Here is a 23,238-nt window from a genome sequence, read left to right as displayed (position 1 = left end):
GAGTGCATGTACAGTTCTCTCTCCACCTTCAATACCACGACTTAGGTGCCCTTGAGCAAGGCATCGAACCCCCAACTGCTCCCCGGGCGCCCGCAGCATAAATGGCTGCCCACTGCTCCGGGTGTGTGCTCACAGTGTGTGTGTGTGTTCACTGCTCTGTGTGTGTGCATTTCGGATGGGTTAAATGCAGAGCACAAATTCTGAGTATGGGTCACCATACTTGGCTGAATGTCACTTCACTTTCACTTTCACTTCACTTTCAGTTGTGTTGCTATCTATGGAGGGTCAGAAAGCTCTTGGATTTCATCAAAAATATCTTAATTTATGTTCTGAAGATGAACGAAAGTCTTACAGATTGAAACGACATGAGAGTGAGTTATTAATGACAGCATTCTCATTTTTGATTGAACTATCCCTTTAATGAAATATAAATTAAAATTGGTGCTGTTAAACTTATTGATGTCAGTTTTCTGTTGTATAAATACTGTTAATAAACAAATGTCAATTTACGTTTGTAAACATAAACGTATAATGTAACGGCAACACTTTAGTATAGGGACCAGTTCTCACTATTGACTACTGTAGTTGCTTATTAGCATGCCTATTATTAACATATAGGCTGTTTATTTGTACTTATAAAGCACATATGTGTATGATCATATTCTACATCCCCAATCCTACCCAACACTTAAACTTAACAACTATCTTACTTACTATTAATAAGCAGCAAATTAGTAGGCCAAAGTTGTAGTTAATGGTTTGTTAATAGCAAAAATTGGACCTTAAAATAGAGTGTGACCAGCAGGGCTTGAAAACGAGAAAAAAAAAAATTCAATCGGTTCACTCTGAGCAGAATCGATATTTTAAAGTTTCTGTTCTCTATAAGACTGCGTTTTGAGAGTGAAAAAAAAAAAAAACTTAAGTCGCGGCTCACGTCGCATTTTATAAGCCCTATTACTTTCCTAAATAATGAAGGCTAAAATGCCTGTAGTCTAAAGCAAAATGTTTACAAACATTATAAAAACAGTTATTAGTTTAATGAGTTATGATGAGATCACAGCAGAGCGGACATTTCGTTGGCTTCAGCGCAGCACTGATGAGGGGGCGTCTGAAGTGACGAAAGGGGGCTATGAAATACCACAGAGTAAAGGTAAAAAAATTAATAAATAATAATAATATTAATAAAATAAATAACCTTTTGTGGCCCAGTCATGTATTTTTCGGATCAATATTACTACAACTATTAGAATACATGGTTCACACATGGAGATTTGGTTGCGAGGCAGGTCAGTGGAAGTGTTTTTTTAAGTGCAAGGCCTAGAGACGTGTTTTAGAAGCTGAATTTTTTGGAACTTGAGCTAGAGCCCTGTACGGGCCTCACATTAAGGCCCGATCCCAGCCATGGCCCGATACGCTTTTTAAAGTAACGACCAAGCGGCCAGTGGGGGACAGTAAGCTGATCATATACGTTTCATCAATTTAGCCTTCTCAAATCATCACGACTTGACTAAAATAAAATGTATAGATATACTAAAACAGTTCAAGCATATAACAACGTTTAAACTTTAGACCCAGATAAATGTGCGCTATATCCAATAGTTTGTGCGGAGTTGCTTCAGGACATGGAGACGCCAGTGTGGTCGCATGCATTTTTTCCATGGATATGCCGTCATTTTTGCTCATAAGTTAAGAGTAATTCATCATTCATAACTGTAAATGGTCTACTTTTATTTTTGTTCACTCACAATATCAACAAAACATTGTGCTTTTCTAAAATAAATATAACAAACATGATGCGCTTTTTGCCGTCTGGTCATATACCACAACCCTAAACCTACCCTTACAGCACTGCAAATACAGTTTTGTGTTATATTCGCGGTTGTAGCTAGAAGGGATACAGCTACAGGGAACCAACAACAAATATTATTTTCTACCAATTATATTTTATTTGATTAAAGTCTACACCTACCCCAACCCTAAATCTACCCTTACAGTAATGCAGATACATTAAATATCGTTGTTTAGCATGAGAAAAAGGACGCGATATTGATGTGCGCATGCGCAGTAAACCCGGGTAGGAAAATCTGACGGGTAGGATAAAATGTCAGGACACCGGCCCTGCTTCAGCGTCACATTTGCATATGCTGAACTACTGGAATTCATGTTCGGTTGACAGCAAATTTCAAATATTAAATGGAACGATAAAATAACGTTATTAACCGGTTAATGTCCATTTAAAATGTTCGATTCTGTTCGGAACTATAACATTTTATTTAGTTTCTGTTTCTGGTTCTGTTCCTGTCAAAATTTCGTTCGTTTCTGGTTTTCGTTTTCGTTCCTTGAACCGGTTCAGAGCCCTGGTGACTAATTTTTAGAGTGACTTCAACACTGTCATACCCTCTTGATGTCTGGTACGAGGTCATCTTTGATGCGTCGTTTGGTGCCCCAGTCTTTGGCCAGCTCGTCCTCTGCGATCTCCTGCAGGTGGAACACTGCCACTTGAGCCGAGCGGCGGCGCACCCTGCCACTGGGTGTCCTCTCCAAATCCAGCAGCTCCTCCACCTCCGTTTTCTCCTCCTTTCTCTCCTCCATCTTCTCCTCCGGCTCGTCTGCTCTCTCCTTTGCTTTCTCTCTGCTCTTTATTTGCACAGGTTCTTCCTCTTCCTCCTCCTCCTCCTCCTCTTCTTCGTCCTCCAGCACATCCTCCTCATCTTTACTGTCTTCCTTTTGCCAGTCCTCAGCTGTGAGCTAAATGCAGTGATATAACAGACATTTAAAAACATCCGGATTAATTACTCAATAACATGACACTGGAAGTGACATTTTTCCACACAGTGTTAGATTAGCAGTATGACGTGTAGCGTGGCTGTGTAATCTCACCGAGTGTGCGGACAGGGCAGTGACCGGGTGCTCGGTGCGCAGGTGGTAGTCACGGCCAGATTTTGAGCGATAGGTCTTACCACAGTGCTGGCACAGGAAGACAGGCTTCTGTCTGCATAGCAGCTCTCTGCCACAGCGTTTCTGATGATACTTATAACCCATCAGATTGGAGAAATGAGCTGAACAGCCCTGTTTGACAGAGAATCAAACATAGTTCATTAATTCACTCATTGATCTGTGCGGCTGACAGTCTGGGTTGCAGAGTTCCTTTGAAGGGGCCTGATTGTTAACACAAACTACATTTACACTCTTTTACTATCCCAGTTTACTATCAGCTTGTGCTAGTGCAAACCCTTGTTTGACGTTAAAAGAACTACTGTCAAGATTTACTTTGAAGACACACAGTGGGAAATAGCGCTGAAAAGGGGGAAATAGCGCTGAAAAGGTGTGGACATGGTTATTTTTGCGACTCACCTCATTGAATATGCATTTGTAGAGTTTCCCTTTCGATCTGTAAAATTATGTGAGGAGAGTATTTAAATGAATCAAGCAACATATAGATAAAAAAAAAATTGCTAAAATGGCCCAGCCAATCACCTGACTTGAATCACATAGAAAATAAGAACTAAAGATTAGATTTAATAGAAAAGGCCCACAGAACCTTCAAGATTTTTTGTTACACATAACTTAATTTCTGAATTTATTTGTTTTGTTTTATTTGTATGTATGGATTACTTTGGTTGTTACTGACATCTGGTAAATTTAATGTGACAAAATGGTGACGCGTTCAATACTTATTTTACCTGCTGTATTTGCGGCATTATTTAATGCCCCAAAAAAGCATGTCTTAAAGCAGGTGGTAATTGCGCTGCTATTGGTAGATTGCGCTAGTCATTTTGAAAAAGATCTATCTGCGTCTTTGTTCTTTAATGTGCATCTTGCAGACACAGAATTTTTCCCCCTCCCATCAGCGTATTCACTAACGCAAATTTGCGCTGTTCAGTAAATCTGGCCCTTAGTGACAAATAAGCATCTTTGATTCTTCCCTCTTTCTATTTCTCTTCTCGTCACTTTCCCACACATACTATAGTAATTGGAACCAGACTGCTCTGCTGAAAAGAACAGCTTAAAAATAATTTCCAACCTGGTTAGTGCTGCTCTACCTGGTGAACCAATAGATGAATAGATGGACAGACAAATAGGCAGAAAGGTAGGCAGACAGACAGACAGACAGACAGACAGAAATATAGATAGTAAGACAGACAGACATACAGACTGACCGACTGACTGACTGACTGACAGACATACAGACAGACAGACAGACAGACAGACAGAAATATAGATAGTAAGACAGACAGACATACAGACTGACCGACTGACTGACTGACTGACTGACTGACTGACTGACTGACTGACTGACAGACATACAGACAGAAATAAAGATAGTAAGACAGACATACAGACTGACTGACTGACTGACTGACAGAGACAGACAGACAGACAGAAATATAGATAGATAGACAGACAGACAGACAGACTGACAGAAATATAGACAGACAGACAGACAGACAGACAGACAGAAATATAGATAGATAGACAGACAGACAGACAGATATATAGACAGACAGACAGACAGACAGACAGAAATATAGACAGACAGGCAGACAGATATATAGATAGATAAACAGACAGACAGACAGAAATATAGATAGATAGACAGACAGACAGACAGAAATATAGACAGACAGACAGACAGACAGACAGAAATATAGACAGACAGGCAGACAGATATATAGATAGATAGACAGACAGACAGACAGAAATATAGATAGACAGATAGACAGACAGACCTACTGACTGACAGACAGTAGGGCTGTGACGGTGGCTGATGTTTACCACCGCGGTAGTCATGGACCAACAACCGCCGGTGGCGCGGTGTTTGAAAAAAAAAAAAAAAAAAAAAAAAATTATATATATATATATATATATATATATATATAGCTGCTATATATATATATAAATGTATAAATATATTGGTGTCAAAATTTGCTCGTTAACGAAGGCGATAATTTTTTTCCAGTTTAACGTATTCAAATCATTTTACGTAGGGGCGGGGATGGCCACCCACTCACTGCTGCTTCTGTCACTTTTTCTCAAGACAAGAAGTAAATTTATTCAGTCACAGAATGACTAAACAGGAGACGTTTCAGACACGCGCTCCACTTCACTTTATTATCAGGTGCAAGTTAAGCGAGCGTGGACGGTCCTGTGCTCAAAGGCGGCGCATAAACTATGTGCAAGCAGTGTCGTGGTCAGTTAATTCATGGAATTACCAAAAAAGGTGATTAAAGCTGACTTAAACTGTGCATGCATGTAATATATTTTATATATATTATATACAGAATATATTTATATGTATGCACGTCTAGAAATCAGCCCATCTCACTCATCTAACACATCCTATTTAACTCGTCAGTTAGTGTTTATTTGAGCACTTCTGTCAGTGAACGCCGCCTGCAAAACACTAAAATAAATATCAAAGAAATAATTCAGTTAAACAAGAAAGTAGCCTAAATAAGAAAAGTTAAATACCCCCTATCTAACGGACGCGAGCGACGCAGCGCGACAAAATACTCATTATAATCAGTGATGCTACACTGGATGCAGCACAACACGATATGATAAATCCCCGTCCGGTCTGTGATGTAGGCTACTGACACAGAGTTCATATGTCCTGTATAGACACTAGACAGACTAAACCTGTCGCAACGCGGTTGTGTTGCGTCCGGTTAACTTTTCCGGCACCAAGCAAGCTCAATAACTTAGGCCGGCGACACACTGGATGCGTGGCGCAAGCGTCTCAGCCGCGTGGCGTGTCCGTTTTTAATTCGGCTCCCATGTTAACAGGTGAGAGCTTGCAGACTGCCTGCGTGAGACGCGCGCGGAAAACGTGTGCATGATAGAAATAGAACCGACGCCTATCTTTCACGGGACACGCGCACGTGTTGGAAGCGTTTCCAGGCAAAATATAATAGGAAAATATGTTTATATGTCATTTTGTACACAAATACATATTAATTCATGACATTTTGATGTTTGAAAGTCTATAGGTTGACATAAATTCAGATATAAATGTAATTAAAAAAATAAATAATTATCGATTTTCAAATATTGCACCTGTCAAACATAGTATATTTTGCCGTCAAAACTGTTGACGGTGTCCTTTATCATTAGGCGTAGTTGTAGGTGTGTAAAAAAAAGTTGATATTGTTGTCATGAAGACAAGATCCTGGTCTGTCGGCGGCCTCCCTCTATGTCACCTACAGCAGCAGCAGCGAGCCGCGTCAGGCACGCTTCTGGTGTGTAAAGACACAGAAAACGCCACGCTCCTGGGACGCAGCAGACATGCCACGCTCACGCCACGCAGCCAGTGTGTCACCGGCCTAACTCCTCATCTGAACGTGCTCTCTTTGAAATAGGAATCGTTGCCATATTTCTTGTTACCATCGTTTATTCATCGCTGTCTCGTTTGTATTTGGCCAGTTTGGAGAAAGCCTCACCAAACCTGACCAGCCAGCGTTTGCGATCACGAGAACTTGTGCAAACGCCGATGGGTGACATGAATGCAGATGACTCCAGATCGGTTATGCGGTATTTGCTTTCCCAACAAGATCCATCGCCCAACACTAAATGAATTTGCTGAATGCATAAACTGTATTTTCCTGTGCTCAAATCTGCATATCTAAAGGAATGTTTGAGGTAATTTGTTAATTACCATAGACATCGAATTTGCAACTATTACAGTTATTACACTTATATACAAAACTTTGTATTATGCTTGCTATAGAGTTTGTGACGTCGCGTGCACTACCGCCGGTGGCAGTAGACAACCGCAGTAGCAACCGACCACCGCGGTGACGCGGTTGTTACGGCAACCGTCACAGCCCTAACAGACAGACGGACAGACAGAAATATAGACAGACAGACAGACAGACAGAAATATAGATAGACAGACAGAAATATAGACAGACAGACAGACAGAAATATAGATAGACAGACAGAAATATAGACAGACAGACAGACAGACAGAAATATAGATAGACAGACAGAAATATAGATAGACAGACAGACAGACAGAAATATAGATAGATAGACAGACAGACAGAAATATAGATAGACAGACAGACAGACAGACAGACCTACTGACTGACAGACAGAAATATAGATAGACAGACAGAAATATAGACAGACAGACAGACAGACAGACAGAAATATAGACAGACAGACAGACAGACAGAAATATAGATAGACAGACAGAAATATAGATAGACAGACAGACAGACAGAAATATAGACAGACAGACAGACAGACAGACAGAAATATAGATAGACAGACAGAAATATAGATAGACAGACAGACAGACAGAAATATAGACAGACAGACAGACAGACAGAAATATAGACAGACAGACAGACAGACAGAAATATAGATAGACAGACAGAAATATAGATAGACAGACAGACAGAAATATAGATAGACAGACAGACCTACTGACTGACAGACAGACAGACAGACAGACAGACAGACAGACTGACTAACAGATAGATACAGTAGATACAACCCGAATTCCGGAAAAGTTGGGACGTTTTTAAAATTTTAATAAAATGAAAACTAAAGGAATTTCAAATCACATGAGCCAATATTTTATTCACAATAGAACATAGATAACGTAGCAAATGTTTAAACTGAGAAATTTTACACTTTTATCCACTTAATTAGCTCATTTAAAATTTAATGCCTGCTACAGGTCTCAAAAAAGTTGGCACGGGGGCAACAAATGGCTAAAAAAGCAAGCAGTTTTGAAAAGATTCAGCTGGGAGAACATCTAGTGATTAATTAAGTTAATTGATATCAGGTCTGTAACATGATTAGCTATAAAAGCTTTGTCTTAGAGAAGCAGAGTCTCTCAGAAGTAAAGATGGGCAGAGGCTCTCCAATCTGTGAAAGACTGCGTAAAAAAATTGTGGAAAACTTTAAAAACAATGTTCCTCAACGTCAAATTGCAAAGGCTTTGCAAATCTCATCATCTACAGTGCATAACATCATCAAAAGATTCAGAGAAACTGGAGAAATCTCTGTGCGTAAGGGACAAGGCCGGAGACCTTTATTGGATGCCCGTGGTCTTCGGGCTCTCAGACGACACTGCATCACTCATCGGCATGATTGTGTCAATGACATTACTAAATGGGCCCAGGAATACTTTCAGAAACCACTGTCGGTAAACACAATCCGCCGTGCCATCAGCAGATGCCAACTAAAGCTCTATCATGCAAAAAGGAAGCCATATGTGAACATGGTCCAGAAGCGCTGTCGTGTCCTGTGGGCCAAGGCTCATTTAAAATGGACTATTTCAAAGTGGAATAGTGTTTTATGGTCAGACGAGTCCAAATTTGACATTCTTGTTGGAAATCACGGACGCCGTGTCCTCCGGGCTAAAGAGGAGGGAGACCTTCCAGCATGTTATCAGCGTTCAGTTCAAAAGCCAGCATCTCTGATGGTATGGGGGTGCATAAGTGCATACGGTATGGGCAGCTTGCATGTTTTGGAAGGCTCTGTGAATGCTGAAAGGTATATAAAGGTTTTAGAGCAACATATGCTTCCCTCCAAACAACGTTTATTTCAGGGAAGCAGAAATCAAAATTCAAATGAGCTCATTTTGTGCATAAAATTGTAAACTTTCTCAGTTTAAACATTTGCTACGTTATCTATGTTCTATTGTGAATAAAATATTGGCTCATGTGATTTGAAAGTCTTTTAGTTTTCATTTTATTAAAATTTAAAAAACGTCCCAACTTTTCCGGAATTCGGGTTGTAGATAGAAAGATAGACAGATAGTCAGATAGATAGATAGACAGACTGACAGACAGACAGACAGATAGATAGATAGATAGATAGATAGATAGATAGATAGATAGATAGATAGATAGATAGATAGATAGATAGATAGACAGACCTACTGACTGACAGACAGACAGACAGACAGAAATATAGACTGACAGACAGACAGACAGACAGACAGAAATATAGACAGACAGACAGACAGAAATATAGATAGACAGGCAGAAATATAGACACACAGACAGACAGAGAGACAGAAATATAGATAGACAGACAGACAGACAGACAGAAATATAGATAGATAGACAGAAAGACAGACAGAAATATAGATAGATAGACAGACAGACAGACAGAAATATAGACAGACAGACAGACAGAAATATAGATAGACAGGCAGAAATATAGACACACAGACAGACAGACAGACAGAAATATAGATAGACAGACAGACAGACAGACAGACAGACAGACAGAAATATAGATAGATAGACAGAAAGACAGACAGAAATATAGATAGATAGACAGACAGACAGACAGAAATATAGATAGACAGACAGAAATATAGACAGACAGACAGACAGACAGACTGACTGACTAACAGATAGATACAGGGTATATAAAGGTATATAAAGGTTTTAGAGCAACATATGCTTCCCTCCAAACAACGTCTATTTCAGGGAAGGCCTTGTTTATTTCAGCAGGACAATGCAAAACCACATACTGCAGCTATAACAACAGCATGGCTTCGTCGTAGAAGAGTCCGGGTGCTAACCTGGCCTGCCTGCAGTCCAGATCTTTCACCTATAGAGAACATTTGGCGCATCATTAAACGAAAAATACGTCAAAGACGACCACGAACTCTTCAGCAGCTGGAAATCTATATAAGGCAAGAATGGGACCAAATTCCAACAGCAAAACTCCAGCAACTCATAGCCTCAATGCCCAGACGTCTTCAAACTGTTTTGAAAAGAAAAGGAGATGCTACACCATGGTAAACATGCCCCGTCCCAACTATTTTGAGACCTGTAGCAGAAATCAAAATTGAAATGAGCTCATTTTGTGCATAAAATTGTAAACTTTCTCAGTTTAAACATTTGCTATGTTATCTATGTTCTATTGTGAATAAAATATTGGCTCATGTGATTTGAAAGTCTTTTAGTTTTCATTTTATTAAAATTTAAAAAACGTCCCAACTTTTCCGGAATTCGGGTTGTAGATAGAAAGATAGACAGATAGTCAGATAGATAGACAGACTGACAGACAGATAGATAGATAGATAGATAGATAGATAGATAGATAGATAGATAGATAGATAGATAGACTGGCAGACAGACTGCAGACAGACAGCTGAAGTGTGCACAAGAAGACAAAAGTCAAAACTGAGAAAGCGAGAGACAGAAGTAGACAGAAATTAGGACATATTAAGGACAGCCAGTGCTGTCTAGGTAGACAGACAGACGGCAGGCACCAGTGACAAATTCCTACCTCACTGGGACATTTGATTCGGCCCATCTGTTTGAGGACGCAGTGTAGCCTCTCTCTCTCCTCCTGCTCCTCCTCAGACAAATTTTCACTCGGCGAGGGCTTATAAATGGGAAACAAATACAATGCAACACATTAGTGTCTTTCCAGAAACTTTTTCTCAGGTCTTTACAACAGTATGTTTCCAATCACTGCTTTCTGAAAGCCGGATGCCTATAGAAGGGCATTTACTTAAGGCGTGTTAACAGCAACGCTTTTTACAGCACTGTATTTGGCCTGTTAAAAACATCAGCATTGGAAATAATACATGAGCTATCTAAACAGGATGCCAGACACCTCAACACAATGTCTGAGGGTAAACACTAAGTTTGAGATAGAACTTTAGGTCTGTACTGAAAAAAAAATAATAACTTGCAGACTGTTAAACCAAAATATGTTAGTGCTAACACCCACAGGCACTCAAAACACAGAGAGCTAATAATGTAGAGGGTTAGATGATGTGTGAGAGATACTGAATCACCTGGCTACAGTATATTACCCTGCAGCTCTCAGTGTGAATCAACTGAGCCAGTTACTCAATGATTTATTCATGAAGACAGTGACTTGCCGTCACCTATTGGTGGTTTTACTTTCATATGTACAGTATCATTTCATTATTTGTATTTTTTTTTATTTCAATAAACAGGTTTTCAAAAAATTCATGCCAATTGTGTGTAAATATACCAAAACGCTACTTCACATGCAGCTTCTGAATTTTTTTTTTTTTAAATTATGGCTACATTTTAGCGTTAAAAGTTTGTGTGAAAATAATCCTATGTTGAATGAAAAAAAAAATATTTCTAAAGATTTTTAAATGCCTATTAAATGCTTTTCTCCTTCATTACAATAATGACTTTTGGGGGATAATTTTCAATTGATGTGTGAATAAATTGCAATTCATGCAATTATTAATTTGATAAATTAATTTTAATTGCTTGACAGCCCCAGTCAAGAATAAAAATAAAAGAAAAATTATCTTAATATCTTAAAATAATAACTCTGATCTTACATAAAATATTGAAAAACACATAAAATCAAGATTGAAATAGTAGTAATTTCCTCGCCTGACTACGTCAGACTTCGTACATCCGCTCAATTTCAATTCACTTCTGTACTCAGTCTGAGATAGCGAACTATCTCCCAGTTTTCCTCCGGCTCCAAAACAGCCAGCCAATCAACGAACAGAGGGCGGGCTGAAGACACCAAGCGCCGAATTTAAGATTGCAGTTTAGGTTAGGGAAATCCGAAACGAACACGGAGACACGGCATGCTATTTGCTCTGTTGTGGAGAATATTCCCGGCATTTGCCAACTGAAGCCCAAACAAGAAGAGTGTTTGTTTACATTTTGAATGGAGGTGAAGTTGTGGCTCTACTCCCAAGTCCTGACAGGTTTTGGGAAAAGTTAAATTTATCAACTGTTACCGATCGTTAGTGAGAAACTGGGGAGGCCAAAGTCCGGCAAGCGATAATTGTGATTGTGAACTGCCATGTTCATTCCAGTATTTTGCTCGATGGTTTTGTTTTCGCAGCATTCCTGTGTTTACAGTGGAAGTGTGAGGCGGCTGAGCCGGCGAATAACACACGTCATAACCAAATGTTATGTGATTGGCTTACGGGTAACCGATGATTTTAAACTTCAGACAAGCGCCTCTCCCACGAGAAAGAAGACGCTTGTCAATTATGCCCTTCCAGACTCTGTCTACGAAGCAAAGCAAAGCAGCAGAGTTTGGTATTACCAGGCTAGTAATTTAATCATCATGATTAATTAATTTAGTATATCAGTACTCCCAGTTTATGTTAATAAAAAGCAACTTTGTCATAATTACAGCAGAATATAGAATATTATGTTGTACACTGACCCACAAAAAGTATTCTATATCTTAAAAAGTGTTGGGCAGATGTTATGGCAGTGATGCCACCTGAAGCAAGAACAAGTATAGTCACAAATATAATATTATTATTTATAATTGTGACGAGTGAGGCGGGGCCGAGAGCCATGGGAACGGAGCGAGGCCGGTGGAGTGACTGGGAAATGAGCGACACTTGCTCCACTCACCGGTCGCAAGTCCCACAGAGGAGATCAGAAGGATACAAAAGAGGAGTGACGACAGTGAAGGATGGGAGAGGACCAGGCCTGGGATTTTTTCCGGTTTGGTTTAGTTTGTGCGCGGCAGTCGTCCGTAAGGGGCTGACGCACTGTTTTGTGTTTAACTTATTATTAAAGCTTTCATTTGAATGTTCGCCGGTTCCCGCCTCCTTCTTCCCATTATTGTGAAGTTTTTATATTGTTACACTGGTGCTGAAACCCAGGAGGAAGGAGGGACGTGCTGCTGAAGATCCCTCGCCGCTGGGGTGAATCCGTGGTGCCATCGAGCAGGGCGAGGGATACAAAATAAAACCCAGACCTGGTACTCTCTCGTCCTTCACTGTCGTCGCTCCTGTTTTATATCCTTCCATCTCCTCCGTGGGACTCGAGACCAGTGAGTGGAGCAGGTGTCACTCATTTCCCAATCACTCCACCGGCCTCGCTCCGTTCCCATGACTCTCGGCCCCACCCCACTCATCACATATAATATAATGTTTAGATAGTCTAGACATCATCTTCAGGCCAAGTATGTCCAAAAATTTTGCTTTCTGTCAATAATGTTCATTTTACTGAATCACACATTTAAAAAAAAAAAATATTTAGTTTTTAACTACCTAAGATAACTAGCCCTGAAATCACACATTTGTCGTTCTCTTCATGTCAAAGTGGGCGGATCCTGGCTAGAATAAGCTGCAGTGTGGCCCAGACCTTATGCTGATTCTCAAATGTTTGGCTCAGTGAGACTCAGCACCTGGCTCAAATAACAAATCACAGACCTAAATGCACATCCTCATTAATGTTTCATACTGTTTCTGAGACATTTGGTCGTGCATAATTTAACACATTTCATTGGAAATATTGTTTGCAGCTAATGCTTGAGCCTGGCAGATGGAGCTTACATCTTTATGGCCCTCTTTAACCAGCGTTTCTCTCTCATGTTTTTAGAATAAACCTCACATGACTGGAAAAAACATAAGAACTTTACTCTTAAGGCATATTACCATGATTTGCCGTTAAGAAAAATTACTGGCAGGAATGCTGTTAATAGCTTAGGAATGTTGAGGAAATTATTACTGTACAGAAATAAGGCTGGGGAACAGAAGACAATCATTATAGTTGAAATACTGCTTGAAGACGGTTTTAAAAGGCATTACTAGACTTGCGCTAGACATTTTCCCATATGTACTGTTAATGGTTAGAGCCTAATGGATGCTTTGGGTCTTAAAGTGATGCTGGAGAATAGAGATGGTGTCAGATTTAATAGAGATTAGAGGCTGAAGTGGACGCAGGGCAGCCGCTGCTGTCTGTAGTGGTCACTGTATGTAATATTAAACACTGTTCTTCTGCACATACTGTACAAACACAGCACCACTAGTTTATTAAAGATATTAAAATGCTATAGTTTCAGATCTTCTCGAGTCCCTTGGGGAAAAGAATTGTGCTTAACTGTATTAAATGCACATTTACAGTATATTTTTAAACTTGCACTTACTTATATAATTTTAATGAAATAAAATGCCATTGAAGTGTACTTAAAGAGGGTTTACTTATATGTTTCAAAACACACTTAAATACACTTTTAAAAAGTGCACTTTGTAATATGTCAAATTAAAAGTTTTAAAGTACAGTTCATTTTAAAACATTGCATCAAAACATGTTTTGTCTTCTTTTAAAGAAGTACATTTGTTTTGATGTGTTGACTACATAACATGTTGACGAGTGACATGTTAACACACATGTAAAGTACTTGATATAAATTAAAATGTAGTGTTTTTTTATTACATTTAAAGTTAAAGGCAGGGTAGGTAATAAATGTATAAACAACTTTCTTCCAAATTTGTTTAAACTTTCTATATATATCAATGCATAATTAAAATGTAAGTACTCTGATAAAAAGAGTATAAAAATCGAGTGACTCTAGACCGTTTAATCTGTATTAAACACAGCTCATTATTTCTATTTCGGGACGAAACATAGGATTGGCTTTGGCGACTGTCACTCTCTCGCAACCATGGCAACCACCCTTTTGCCACACATGACCTGCCCACTTGCGCGCGCAGCCGCGCACGTTTGATTTGAGGAATTCAACAGGCACGGATCCTAGGAATACCAAAACAATGGCAGAGAAACAGCAAGCAAAATTCACAGTACCAGCCTATGGAGTTAGTGAAGGCAAACCAGGCAAAAAAAGGAAGACAGTAACAGTACAAGAAAAGGCAATGAACAAAAAGTATTTGGATAAACAAAGAAATAAAACGCGAGTTAATATCGGCGTGGCTTTCCAGCGATGGCGAGAACTGAGGGAACTCAAGGGGCTGAAAAGTGGCTCCTTGACGGCTTTATTTTTGCTGGACAGGTAAATCTTTCTTTTTGTATTTTGATCATACATATTTTTTTCATGAAGCATGTGTCATTAGCACACGTAGCTGCGTAATATAGCTAACATAACATTACTTAGCGAGCCGTAGTAGAGACAATAAATAATCTATAGGAGCCCAGAAGGGAGGGGGTGGAGTGAATCGAAATAATGAGCTGTCTTTCAAACAGTCGTGAGAGGTCTACAGACACTCGATTTTTATACTTTCTTTTTCAGAGTACTTACATTTTAATTATGTATTGATATATAAATAAAGTTTAAACAAATTTGGAAAAAAAGTTTTTTATACATTTTTTTACCTACCCTGCCTTTAATATATTTTAAATGTATTAAATTACAATTTCAATATTACAAATGTGTAATTACAGAAATATCTGAATGCATGACACACATTTTAATAGAAATTACACTATAGTATATTTTACTTTACTATAAATGTCAGAACATCTGGCAGTACAGTTTAACCATATTTCAAAGACAACACAAGTAATTAAGATATTTTTTTTAAAGATTCATCTAATTGCATTAAATATAAATGTAAACTAAAATACATTTTTATTTGATTGTAATTAACATGCAGTGTCTGAAAACATTACTTTTAGTTCACACCTTTTCCTTTAAATTATATTATTTCCATAATATTACCCTTTTTAAAAGTATGCTGAAATGTACTTTTTCACGAGGGAGTAAAAGGCTTAGAGTGATGAGAAAGAACAACACATTTCATGAGACTGAATGTTTCATTTATACACAGAAAAGCTGATGTTTAAAGTGATGCAATTTTAATTGTTTAAATGATTTATACATTGTATTTCAAATCATAGATTTTTCATCCATTGTGACATCTAGGAGATGAGCTCTGCTATGGGTCTGCAGTTAATTCTTACAAAAAGCTAAAGTAAAATGTGTTCTGGCACCGCCACTCACCTTAATGTGTTCAGCCATGCTATGGTAATTGAGTCCAGCTTTTGATCGGAACTGTTTCTGACACTGCTGACATTTGAGAGCGTCCCGCAGCTACAAGAAAAAGATCACAGTTTATGATGTCCACCTCAAATATCATGAAATCATGGGTTATAAATGTGACATTTTAGATTTGCTGTTCCAGTTACAATGATACAAACTTCAAACTATGTATTTTTCCCCTTGAAGCAGTCAGCTAATAAAAGAATGTACAAAAAAGCATTTGTAGGATTATTCTTCTGAAAAGCATTAAAATGTTCCCTACCAGCCCCACATGACTACTCTGACTGTTGACAATGACATGAATTCGGTTAATTAATATATATATATATATATATATATATATATATATATATATATATATAAACATGAAATCAATACATGATTTGTATAAAAAAAGAATTATTCAAAATTAAGAACTATTAATTTAATTTATTATGCAATGCAATAAAAAAGGAAATTATTTTAACAAGTTCAAGGCCTATTTAAACAAAAAAAATGTTTACCACGAGACTAACATCTTCATCCAGCAGTAAAGAAACCTTTCTAACGCCTGGTTCACACCGGACGCAGAAGCGGCGCGGAACGGAAAAAATCACGAGCGGTCCGGCGCCTGCCTGTTCACACCAGACGCGTATTCTCCTGTCGCCCTGTAGTCCGCCCACTCCCGTTGCTCTGTGTGTGCATATGCGTGCGTGCGTGTGTGTGTTGTTGTTTTTTTTTTTTTTTTTGTAGTCTGTTTAGATACACAAATATGATCGCATTTGTCACTCGCAGTATTTTAATTTGAAAATTGCTTATATTTTGACAATTGACCGGATCGTCTCGTGTTTCTTGGTGTGACTTCCTGTCGGAATTGACGCAGATCGCTCGCGGCTCGCGCAAAAAATAGACCAGACGCCGAAACTGGCGCTTCACGGCGCGCGGCGGCGCTCCGCGTCTGGTGTGAACGACACCATAGGTTAATATGGGCACTGAAAGGAAGCGGCCTCCATTCCGCGCCGCTTCCGCGTCCGGTGTGAACCAGGCCTAATCTTTCTATTGTTCTGTTGATTTTTCAGCATCATTACTCCAGTCTTCAGTGTCACATAATCCTGCAGAAATCATTCTAATATGCTGATGTGCTGCTTAAGAAACATTTCTGATTATAATTAATGCTGAAAACAGTTTATATTTGTGAAACTGTGATACCTTTTCTGAATATTTGAAATAGAAATCTTTTTCATTATTCAGTAAATGTCCTAACTGGCACTTCTGATCAATTGAATGCATCCTTGCTTACAGTTTTTCTCAATCGATTTGGTACATTTCTCCAAACTCAGGTAACAGCTCTCAAAACAGTTAACACAGTGATCGGTACACTTTGTAATTGTCCTAAACAGACAGTAAATTCTCCTTCATTTCATACAAATCACAAATCAAAAGCATAATTTTCGCAAAACACTGTGCACAAAAATCCCTAATTTTATCACAGCAGTTCATACAGCCAACCAAATCTTTAATATATCAGGAAAAACATTTGTAACTTTTTCGTTGTTCTTCACAAAGATTACAAGCATTTTTGTACCATTTTCAAAACACAACAAGAAAAAAACTGTGAATTGTAAAATAGTCAGTTGCACACCTTGTGTCTTCAATTAACGCCAAATTGTTATCTGATGAGTTAGTAATCCACTCAACACAGAAAAAGCCAATTTCCTAATTGTTCACACAGCTGTCTTACGTAATTACAGCAACTACAAACGGGGAAGAGAAGAAGAACAAAGAAGACAAATGAGGAGATACAGTAAAACAAAAAAAGAAGTACGAGCAGTGGAAACAGAAGAGGTTTAAGAGTGAGAGGTGGTAGCCAGGTTAGAGGGAGAAGAGGAGATAGAGAAAGAGAAAGAAGAGCTGAAGATGTAGGAGGGAGAGCGAGAAGAGCTGAGGATGTAGGAAGAGGAGAAGAGATTGAAAAGATGGATAGATTGTAGGGCAATGGTATAGTTGAAAGAGAAAATATAAGAAGAGGTTAACAGGGAGGAAGAGGAGGGCAAAGAGGAAGAGGAGGCCAAGGTGTAAGAGGAGAGGTAGAATGAGGGTAGGGTATACGCGTGTTTCAAATGAAATCAGAGCCACACTTATTGACCATGTCATAAATCATGGTCTCTCACTGAGAGAAGCTGGCCAGAGAGTTCAGCCCAATATAAACAGATCCACAGTGTACATTTCAGAGGGAAAACCGGTAAGTAACTATATCATTCTACTTTTACAATGAAAGTCCATGTAGTCTTGTTTGACATAGGTCTAGATCTCTACAGTAAATGTTCCTGCTTGTCCAAACCTTTTTCAGAGTTGAAGTTAGAGAATATTCAGGTGCACGAACAAGACTTTTTTTCAGTTGAACAAGAGCATGCCATTGTTGAAATGGTGGTCCAGAACAACACCCTCCGCCTCAAAGAAATTCAGCAAAAAATCACACAAGCTACTCAGACACAAGCCAGGGTCTGATCAACCCTGGCTGGGTCACCTAGGTGAGGGTGTATGATGTTGAGAGACCCGAAGCACCCAATGAACCAAGGATACATCACTGATGATGTGTCTGAGTTGCACCAGAAGTGTATTTCAATGACTATACCATCTGGCTAAGCCAGAGCAGAGCATGTCTGGATCCCAAAGGAGGAGAACTCAAGCACCATCGAGCAATTCAGAGTCATCTCGCTCCTCAGTGTTGAGGGAAAAATTTTCTTTGGTATTCTTGCCCATCACCTGTCAGAATTCCTTCTGAGGAACACATACATTGACACCTCTGTGCAGAAGGGCGGAGTCCCAAAGATGCCAGGATGCATTGAGCATACAGGAGTTGTCACCCAACTGTTACGTGAGGCACATGAAGGCAAAGGGGATCTGACAGTCTTCTGGCTCGATCTCGCTAATGCCTATGGGTCAATCCCACATAGGCTGGTAGAAACCTCACTTGACCGTCATCACGTTCCAAACAAGATTAAGAACCTCATACTGGATTATTAGAATTCTTTCAGTTTGAGAGTCACATCTGGAGTGGAAACATCAGCATTTCATCGGCTTGAGAAGGGTATTATTACTGGATGTACTATTTCTGTGATATTGTTTGCCTTGGCAATGAATATGCTGGTAAAGTCAGCAGAGGTGGAGTGCAGAGGCCCACTCACCAAGTCAGGTATACGGCAGCCCCCCATCAGAGCATTCATGGATGATTTGACGGTGACAACAACATCGGTCCCGGGGTGCAGATGGATCCTCCAAGGGCTCGAGCATCTCATCAACTGGGCTCCGATGGAAGCCAGCCAAGTCCAGGTCCCTGGTGGTGAAGAAAGGGAAGGTTACAGACCAGTTCCGCTTCTCACTTGGAGGCATTCTAATACCATCTGTCGGAGAAAAGCCAGTCAAGAGTCTGGGCAAGATCTATGACTGCACCTTGAAAGATACCGCATCACTCCAGACAACCACTAAACAGTTGGGAATCTGGTTGACGGTTGTGGACATATCAGGTCTGCCAGGTAAATATAAAGCCTGGATCTACCAGCACGGCATCCTGCCCCGACTGCTTTGGCCACTGCTGGTCTATGACGTGCCTATAACCACCATTGAATGCTTCGAGAGGAAAGTTAGCTGTTCCCTGTGGAAGTGGTTAGGCCTACCACGAAGCCTCAGTGATATCGCCTTGTATGGGAGGAATAACAAACTAAAAATGTCTTTCAGTAGTCTGAAGGAAGAGTTTATGGTAACCCGATCAAGAGAGGTGCTACTGTACAGAGACTCCAGTGACAACAAGGTCTCTTTGGCAGGCATAGAGGTCAGAACCGGCAGGAAGTGGAAGGCCCAAGAGGCAGTAGACCAGGCTGAGTCATGACTGTGACACAGTGAGCTGGTGGGGGCATTGGCATCTGGACGGGCAGGACTTGGGAGCAATCCAAGACCTCGCTTTAACAAGGCACAGGGAAAGGAAAGGCGACAGCTGATCCAAGATATGGTCCGAACTGGGGTGGAAGAAGCCCGCAGCAGTAGGACAGTAGGGATGCGGCAGCAGGGGGCATGGACCAGATGGGAGCAGGTGGCAGACTGAAAGATATCATGGACAGAATTGTGGAACTCTGAGTCACATCGGATCAAATTCCTGGTTCAGTCTGTATATGATGTCCTCCCCAGTCCATCCAATCTCTTCCGCTGGGGCCTGGCAGAAACACCATTGTGCCCAGTTTGCCAGAGAGGAGGTTCCCTGGAGCACATCTTGAGCTGCTGCCCAAAAGCACTGGGAGATGGGCGCTACCGTTGGCGCCACGACTAAGTGCTGAGGATCATTGCAGAGATCATCAGTTCTGGGATCGCCTGCAGTAGACACCAGCAACCAGCAAGACAAAACATCGCCTTTGTTAAGGCCGGGGAGAAGCCACACCAGTACCTGAAGCAATCAGAGGGGCTGCTCTCAACAGCAAAGGACTAGCAGCTGAAGGTCGACCTAGGGAGACAGCTCAAATTCCCAGAAAACACTGCAGTGACCACACTCAGGCCAGACATTGTTCTAGTGTCAGAAATAACAAGGCAAGTGGTCCTGCTGGAGTTGACCATTCCCTGGGAAGACCGGATGGAGGAGGCTTTTGAGAGGAAGAGGGTCAAGTATGAGGAGCTGGCAGGCGAATGCCGAAGCAGGGGGTGGAGGACCCGATGCAATCCCATCGAGGTCGGGTGTAGAGGATTTATCGGCCAGTCACTCATCAGGGCCCTCAAGATGCTTGGAGTGAAGGGACTGCACATCAGGAAAGCCGTCAAGAACATCACGGATGCCGCCGAAAAGGCATCAAGGTGGCTGTGGATCAAGCGGGGTGATCCGTGGATCACACAACCTACTCAGACACAAGCCAGGGTCTGATCAACCCGGCTGGGTCGCCTAGGTGAGGGTTTATGATGTTGCGAGACCCGAAACACCCAATGAACCAAGGATACATCACTGATGTTGAGTCTGAGTTGCACCAGAGGTGTATTTCAATAACACCGGACAATCAACTGTTCCACTATACCCACCAATGCAGTCTCTCCACAACTGACCGTGTTCTAAGAAGAAATGCTATCCGAATGAAGCAAGTATACAAAGTGCCCTTTGAGAGGAACTCCATTAGAGTGGAGTTGCGATTCCAGTTTGTTCAAGTGTGTGCAGAATTTTGGAGTTGGATAGCAGTTTAACTCATTATGAGTACCTGTATATTGATGAAGCAGGCTTCAATCTTCAAAGAAATGTGATTGGCCATCGTGCTACAGTCAATGTCAGTCAACATCACTCTCTGTGCAGCAATTTCTACAACTGGTGTTTTGGCACACAATGCTGTCTTGGGACCATACAACACAGCAAGGCTCCTACATTTTTTAAACCTTCTCAATTAAATCCTCTCTCCGCAGGGTGATCAGGAGCAAATGGTGCAGAATTTTGTAGTTGTTTGGGACAATGTCCAATTCCACCATTCAGCACTAGTGCGAGAGTGGTTTGAGAATCACCCACAATTCAGGATGGTGTTTCTTCCACCATATTCTCCTTTTCTGAATCCAATTGAGGAATTCTTCTCTTCTTGGAGATGGAAAGTACATGATCGCAACCCTTACAACCAAGTAAGTCTTCAAGCGATGGAAGAGGCCTGTGGAGAAATTGGGGCATAAGCATGTCAAGGATGGATACACCATTCAAGGTGTTTTTTCCCACGATGCATGACTCGTGAAAATATTTTCTGTGATGTTGATGAAATTCTCTGGCCAGATGTAATTGAGAGGCATGATCAATAAAATAACTGATTCAATGAATGCAGTACATTTATCACTTTATTTAATTACCTATGTACTTATTTGCATCATATATGTTTTGTGTGTGTGGGGTGACAACTTATTGTTATACACCTGAACTCCTTTTAGTTTTGATGCTAATATTGAATTGTAATAAATGCATTAATAGAATAAAATGCTGTATGTCATTGTGCAGTAAATACTTAATGGTTTCACCAGCATAAGAGTGTTTTTAGTTTGCTGTGTTAACTGTTTTGAGAGCTGTTACCTGAGTTTGGAGAAATGTACCAAATCGATTGAGAAAAAACTGTAAAAAAAGTATATTTCTGCAGTAACATTCAAAAAAAAACAAATGAGAAAATAAGGTCAATGATTATCATTTTAATACTTTTCCTTTGCTATGAAACGTCTTCTCCCTTAATGCCCATCACAGCCATCATTGATTTCACACAGAGCTGAGGAAGAGGCCAGAGAAACTACAATTACTTGTGACCCCGCAATAACGCAGCCGATCGATTCCCTCTTTAATAGACATGTCATCATTTTTATAGAGTTGTTCTATACACTGGGCTGCCACTGTAATACTCAATTCCAGATGCACACTGGGTAGGGCCACTCACAGATGCCCAGTCAATAAAGTGCCCCTAATGGCTCCCTCCGGCCCCCTGAGCGAGGTCCTAAGAGAGAGGTGTCTAATTGCATGCCTGAAACATTCTCCAATCCACTTCCTCTGCGGTTTGGTTGTATAAACAACAGAGGAAGAGTCATAGCTTTGTCCCTCTTCATATGGAAGAGGTTGAGCACATCTGCCACATTATATTTAATGTGTTTAGGAAACTGAGACATTTGTCGCTTCTTTGAAGGAGTGCGGGTTTCAAAAAGGTCCAATCCACCAAAGTCCCCATGGGACATTTGGGTTACCAATAAATGAGGGACAACACCTTCAGCTGGCTGAAGATTTAGTGTGGATTCCTCTTGAGGTCAATGCAACATCAATGACAGTACAGTAGTCTGTTGAGGTGTCTGACTAGATATCTTGTTACACGCAATAAGCATCTTAAGCAAAGCAAGCAAACCACCAAAATAATGTTTTCAAATAGGTTTCTCCAACACATTTCTTGTTTGCTAACTGACAAATATTCATAAAGTCTCAAAGCAAACTCCAAGTATTGGTTGGGCCGGTCAGGATTGCCAAAGCAGCTTCACCTTGAAGAGATTGTTCACCCAAAAATTAAAGTGGTCATATGATGCAATTTAAATTTTTCCTTTCTCTTTCGAGTGTTACAAGCTCTTGGTGCATAAAGAAGATCTGTAAAGCTGCAAAGACTAAAGTCTCAAATCCAAAGAGATATTCTTTATCAAAGTTAAGACTCTGCCACACCCCCCTAAAACGGCTTTTTTAAATGTCTATGTCACTATGTGGAAATATTTGCGTAATGCCGCCCAAATATTCATGCAAAGAAAGAAGCCGTGGTTTCAGTAACACAGTCAGTGTTGAAACAGTCATGTCAGGAAGATGCTGTGTGTATCTAGATGAAAGCAAAATAACTCTATTTGGCCTTCAGAAAGTAGATGCATTTAAGAATTTTTAAGATTACTTACAAAAGAACAGCAACGCATTTAATGGACAACCGTTTCGTGAATCTAGGAGAGGAGGTCATTCTGACTTTGCTTCTGAATCAGCTACTGTAAATTTGTTTTGTTATTAGTTTAAGGATTTGCTTT

At 40.2% G+C, this 23,238-nt stretch overlaps 1 protein-coding gene across 1 annotated transcript in view; it reads right to left on the bottom strand.

Annotated features, from left to right (window-relative positions):
- Nucleotides 1–23,238, bottom strand: part of LOC132117948 (zinc finger protein 512B-like) — a 75,362-nt gene that overhangs the window by 5,013 nt on the left and 47,111 nt on the right. The window contains exons 10-13 of the mRNA XM_059527337.1: nucleotides 15,691–15,780; nucleotides 10,264–10,362; nucleotides 2,881–3,069; nucleotides 2,398–2,748 (exon numbers count right to left, since the gene is read on the bottom strand). Of these exons, the coding sequence (XP_059383320.1) occupies nucleotides 2,398–2,748; nucleotides 2,881–3,069; nucleotides 10,264–10,362; nucleotides 15,691–15,780 (729 nt within the window). The remainder of the gene's footprint in view (nucleotides 1–2,397; nucleotides 2,749–2,880; nucleotides 3,070–10,263; nucleotides 10,363–15,690; nucleotides 15,781–23,238) is intronic.

Source organism: Carassius carassius, chromosome 37 (assembly GCF_963082965.1).
Source record: "Carassius carassius chromosome 37, fCarCar2.1, whole genome shotgun sequence".
Taxonomy (NCBI): Eukaryota; Metazoa; Chordata; class Actinopteri; order Cypriniformes; family Cyprinidae; genus Carassius; species Carassius carassius.
This window is presented reverse-complemented; position numbering and strand designations above follow the sequence as displayed.